The following is a 6,322-nucleotide window of genomic DNA, read 5'->3' on the forward strand; positions in this document are numbered from 1 at the left end:
TAGTTAATATTGTTTAATACTAATAGATAAATTTTAAACGTCACGTGTCAATTGAGGAAGAGGATCGGAGTCTTTTAGTTGACGTGGTTCAAACTTAGAGAATATTTAACCTATAGGATTTAAATGCTTCACTAAATCACATTCTCTGATCTGATAAATTACGGTTGAGAGGAGAGAATAAAGAGAGGAAGAAGGGATAATCTATTTTAAGTAGTAAATATGTCATAATACAGCCTACAGGGAAAGTATTAATCAGTTCCTAGTTTTCAAAATTTGAAATTGAATCGGAAAAGACCGAACCGAACCAATCGTTCCTATGTTAAAGTTGTCAGTCGGTCAGTGTTTTATTGGGTTTTGATTTCGTTGCCTATCTATATAGGGTCACAAGGCAAGCGGTAGCAGAAGGTGAGATCGAAACGATTGAGAGATCAGGGAAGAATAATGGCTTCTCACTTTAAAAGGTGCCACCGTAATAATGCCCAAATCTCTGTCGCCGTCGCTGCTGCTGCTGAAATCATCGGCCGCAACGCCGACCTGATACAGGAGATCCTTAGGCGTCTGCCTGTGAAATCCCTCCTTCGATTCAGGTCAGTCTCTAAACCATGGCTCTTTCTCATCTCCACTCGCCGCTTCTCTCTCCTCCATTGGCTACAGCAGCAGCATCCACAATTCCATGATCCCAAAATCTCCGGCCTTTTCTTATCCGCTAGATACTCACCTGAATTCATCAAATACATTCCTCTCATTCTCACTGACTTGAAGAAGAATCGATGTAATAGTTTTACTAGTGGAGATGAAAACAAGTCACTCCCTCTCCTCTTTCCTGACATGATCATAGAAGACTCTCGTTATGGTTTACTGCTCATCTGCTGTGAAACTAAGCAGGCTAATTATTGTATCCGAAAGTCTTACCATGTTTACAATCCTACCACCAAGCAAGTCTCCACTCTTCCCTGGCCTTTTACCCGCAGTCGCAGTTATCCTCCTGAATATTTATATTTGGTTTTTGATCCTTTGAAATCACTTCACTACAAAGTTGTTTTACTTCGAAGTTCAGTATATTACGGTTGCTACTTGTGTCAAGTACATATTTATTCCTCAGAAACCCATGCATGGCGGGGGCCACAACCCAATATTGGTGATCATCATCATCCTTTTAAGGCACCTTTGACTATGAAATTAGATAGTGGAGTCTATTGCAATGGTTCCATCCATTGGATTTCCTTCAGCCCACCACCACAAGACACTTCCTTATACTTTGATGTTGATCAAGAAAGATTTTACCCAATGCCATCTCCACCATATCAGCCTGATACTTTTAAATCCTGGCATTTTGTGGAGTCCAGAGGTCATTTGCATCTTATTGATTATAATGATGGTACCGGATTTAATTTCGACATTTCTGAGATGGAAAGTGATCACTCCAAATGGTCATTGAAGTATCGGTTTAGCCTTGACTCGATGATGGTTGATCTTGCATCAAAACAGGAGATGGTTGTCCGCCCTGATACGGTCAGCGTGCTTGGTTTAATTCATGGAGAAGATGATGGGGATGTGTTTTTGGTGCTATTTGTAGACACAACTATGATCATCTCCTACAACATTAAGGACAACACCTTTAAGAAGCTTGATGATATATCAAGCCTTCGTGATTTTTCTTATGATGAGCCTAAGTGGCGTGTTCATCGATACTTTGAGAACATCTTTCATGTTTGAGTATCACTTGGGTTGAATTAAGTGGTCACTATTTCAGTGTTTTATGTCCATCAATTTCATTCTATGGTTGTTTGTCACCAGTTAATTTAGCACTATCTTGTTTTATGGTACTCATTGACCACTTGGGTTGTGACTATTTGAAATTATTGTAGTTTCATTTTCTATCGTAATATTTATAAAATTGATTGATTTATTGAGTTTGCAGTTCTACTGATATGCTTATAAAAACCTTGTGGCTTTTTATATTATGCTCATGGTATCATACTGAAATTAATTCTGCTTTTCAGTATGCTGCTTCCTCCTAACAACACCAAGTGTGTCATATTCTAATTATTAGAAATTTAGAAGACATGATATGTCCCAAATACTATACTGCATTGTAGTGCAAATTTATAAGTTATATAAATCGTACTTGAAAGATGAATTCAAATGTATAAGATATATAAAAATGTGATTAACAACATTTGCCACCAAGTAAAGCTCTTCCAATTTTATGCCTAAGTTGCAGTAGTTGTCATTGTTTATTTGTGTAATCAGTATCCCTCTTCAAATGATAATTTTGTTATATATTTTACACCTTTCTGTCCTTGTACACTACAAGAATTTTATGCTACAGCGGCAGTTTTTCTCCAGCAACTCTAGAAGTGCCAGAATTTATGTAATTTTATAGTTTTGTCTGGCAGTTTAGAGCGCCTGACTAAAAAAGTGGCATGTTCGGACAATCAAATATTACGTATTGCTTACGTCAAGTTCTTCAGAGTTCTTACACAGAACTCTACAGAACCCTCTATACTCTCCTGGCAGGAGAAGATCTAGGGTACTCTTGGCAGAAGTTTACCCTCTTTCTCATGTCGGTGCTCTTGCCTCTTCGATCGCGGTATGTTTGGACAATCAAATCATTTCTTTGCTCATTAACAACTAACTGATCAGATCAGGTTCTTTGCTCATGCACAACTGATTGAATCAGTTCTTGGATGAACTACAACTTCGATATTCAATCACATGCATCAAGTATTGTCTGGCTCAATCAGGTTTTTCTACTCACTATCTCTCTCTCTCTATATATGTACACACACATACATATTATCTCCATGAGTTCTGTGGATTCACTAAACTCATTTCTGTTTTAGCTTCAACCAGGTCATCTTCAATTGAATCTATCATTTCAGTTTTTTCACACATTTGCAACATATTACCTCTGAATCATTTAGAAATCTGTGAATCGTTAAGAAATTTGTGGAAATTTTTCAGAAATTTGTAAAATGATTAAGAAATCATTATAATACAGTATGTATGAACAGATTACCAAATTGCCGTTGCTTGTTAATTGTGTCCATTAATTCCCTCTCCAGCTTACTTTCCCTGTCTTGATTGTGTGTGGTTTCATTCTGTTGTTCAGATCTCAATTATCTGAAGTTATTGTTTCTTAAGAAGTCTGTGGTTGATTTAGGTATGAGTTCTGTAGAGTTCTATCTATTTCTCTTTCAACCAATTTTATATTTGATATGCACTTTCTGACTATATCTTGTGACTTTTGATCTTCCATCCTATGCTAGCACTTGTTTTCTTTGTTTTATCTTGATTGAAGTCATTAATAGCTGAAACAGTGAGTGATCTATCTTTTTTTTTTTTTTTTTTTTTTGTTGTTCCTGATCCTGCATTTATTAAGTAGCCACAAAGGCAAATGGAGGAGAGGAAGACATCCCCGTTACAAAATAGTTAAAGAACAACCGCTTCCAGAAATTGGCAAGCAGGGAGGTTACCAAGAATTGATCATTGAAAAGGAAAAACATAGCAACACAGAAAGAAGCAAAACTCCCTCCTTAACCACTTACATTAACATATTCAATCACAGTATTCCAATCATTAAAAACTGAACATTCTCACCAGCTCTTGCAGCTTAATATCCAAATAATTTGACAAGCAGTTTGCTGAGGATTAACAAAGACATTGTCATGAGGTTTCAGGTTCCTATACCACCACATATTCCAGATTGTAAACGTGAAAGTTCACTTCCAAAGCTTGCTGCAGTTGGTTCTGGTCCTGGACTGAGAAACGAACCATTCCACCAACTGATCAAAGTTATTCACCCTGCTCCAAAGTCCAATCCCAATTGAACAGATCTACCAACCACCTCTGTATAACTTGAGCAAAGCTACAATTGAAAAACATATGATCTCTTGAATTAGCTTTCAAAATTTCATATTGGAATAACTTATATGATACATCTTTGCTGCAAACTGGTCAAAGTAAGCAGCTTGACTTGGATGGCCAAACGAGAGGTCACACTTGCTGCTGGTCTTCCACCATTCCAAACAGCTCGGACCAGTAGCTCTTAGGGGTTTCATTTCTATAGTATTTTCAGAAAGACTTAAATGTAGCTTGACCATATTTTCTTCTAATGGAATCAGAGCCTTTATTGATAGGAACATGAGTAAATCTGATTCCAAATTTCAGTAGCCTCGTTCAACATGAATTCTGTTGTAACTGATCTTAGCTCCTTTAGGAACATCAAATAATTTGATAATCCTGTGACCATAAGTCTGAACTAAGGAAGCACCATTCCACCACGGTTCCAAGAAAAACTTTTAGAGATTTGCCGCCCATCCCCAATCTGAAATTGGAAGTTTGCTGACATAAATTCCTTGATCTCTAACAAATTATTCCAGAAGATGGAGTTATTATACATCAATGAACAAGACCAAATAGAATCACGCTTAAGGTTAAGATTCTTCAATCATGGAATCCGCATTCTATCCTTTCTTAGTCCCAAAATAAACTGCATTTGGTGGCCTTATCTATTTCTGCAAGTCTTCTTAAGCCAAACCCTCCTCCAGATTTTGGACAAGCAAGCTTACTCCATTCTAGAAGATGAAGTCTCTTGGAATTTATTTTGCCATCCCAAATGAAGTTGTTTTTGTTTTATTTTATTTTATTTATTTATCATTTTCTAAATCAGAACTGGTAATTTGAAGGCAGCACACCAATAATGAATAATAGAATACACAACAGATCTTATCGACTCAACCCTACCAGCAAGTGATAGATTAAGAGCTCCACCCATTGAGTTTTGCAGCAATCTTGTCGGTCAGAGCATTACAATCCTTATTTTTCAAGCCAATATCAATCATAGGAAGCCCCAAATATTCACGGAACGACAGTTTATCTTTGAGATTCTGCAGAGAATTTTTTCCTTCTAACTGCTTTATAGAAGAAGGCCTTGCTTTTCTGAAAATTCACTTCCAGACGTGAGAGGGCGAGAGAGTTTTAAAGATATATTTAGCTGACCTCACACTTGCTTTAACAATCAGAAATCATCTGCATAAAAGCAGTATGTAAGATCACCATTTGATTTAAGCAGCAGCACTAGTGTGAACCACCTCTCCCCCCCCCACACATTATTCCTTTCAGCCTGAACCATAGAGGAGAAAAATTCTGTAATAAGTGTGAAAAGAAAGAAGGGGTGGGGGGGAGAGAGAGAGAGAGAGGAGAGATGGCAACCTTGCCTCAAACCCTTTTTTGGCTGAAAATACCCTGCAGGAGTGCCATTTATTAACACAGGAAACCATGAGTTAGAGATGCATTCTGTTATCCATTCCATCCATTTATCCTCAAATCCAAAAGTTTTTAGAACATGAAACAAGAAGGCCATTGACTGATGAAACTTTGTAGTATGAAACCCTCTTAGAATTTCATTCACCATAATGACATTATCTTGAATTTTCTCGCTTTCACAAAAGCTGATTGCTCACAACCGATTCTCCCAAGCACTGAACTCAACCTTGTAGCCATTAGCTTATTAGTAGTAATTCTGTAAACTGTTAGAACACAATGAGATTAGTCTGTAAGCAGCTTTAACACAATTGCTTGTTTTGGGAATGAGGCAGATAAAAGAAGAGTTGCCCTTTGATAGCTTGGTATTTGAGAAGGAAAATTCAACAGCATTTGCCACATCAGGTCCCACAATGCTCTAAACTTGTTGAAAGAATCTTGGTGGAAAACAGATCAGTGCCTGGTCACTTGAGAGGGCCTAATCTGTCAACAACTGATTTAATTTCATTAGTAGTGACTTGACTCTCCAAATTTTGAGCTACTTTCAAAGAAAGTTTTACACTGGACTCCATAGGCATAGAAGAGATCTTCTGATTATGATTGCAACTAAACTACCATTCACAAATTCCTGCTCAATCTGGTGTATATCAGTGGACCATGTTCCATCTTCCTTTTGAATAGCAGCAATGGCATTAAAAGCTCTATATTGAGCTATTTTTTTGGATAGGAAAACATGGTGCATCTATCAGTCTCCTGAAGCAAATGAACTCTAGCCTTTTGGGTTCTTAGAATTTCCAAATTCTCAAGATCAAATCTGGCCACATTCTTTGTTTCTATAAGACCTGGATTGCGACGATCAGCCATGGACCTAGTTAACGCTCAATTGGGGGCACTGAATTTTTTTATTTACATTATTACCTATATATTTGTTTAAAATTTAGAACTGCCCCCGCTCAAGTTGTAAAAATACCCCACTTCACATTCTTGTCCCCACCGACTTTTTCGGATCCAAATGATAATTATCTCTTTCTCATTCTCTACCGCCCCACATTCA

At 37.4% G+C, this 6,322-nt stretch overlaps 1 protein-coding gene across 1 annotated transcript; it reads left to right on the forward strand.

Moving 5' to 3' along the window:
- Nucleotides 1-441: 441 nt before the first annotated feature.
- Nucleotides 442-1,716, forward strand: LOC132314647 (F-box protein At5g07610-like). Its single transcript, XM_059813483.1, has one exon. It carries the CDS (start codon nt 442-444, stop codon nt 1,714-1,716), a length of 1,275 nt encoding a protein of 424 aa, XP_059669466.1.
- Nucleotides 1,717-6,322: the final 4,606 nt, after the last annotated feature.

Source organism: Cornus florida, unplaced genomic scaffold (genome assembly GCF_030987335.1).
Source record: "Cornus florida cultivar Cherokee Brave unplaced genomic scaffold, ASM3098733v1 CherokeeBrave_3.0.0_Hap2_Chr06, whole genome shotgun sequence".
NCBI classification, from domain to species: Eukaryota; Viridiplantae; Streptophyta; class Magnoliopsida; order Cornales; family Cornaceae; genus Cornus; species Cornus florida.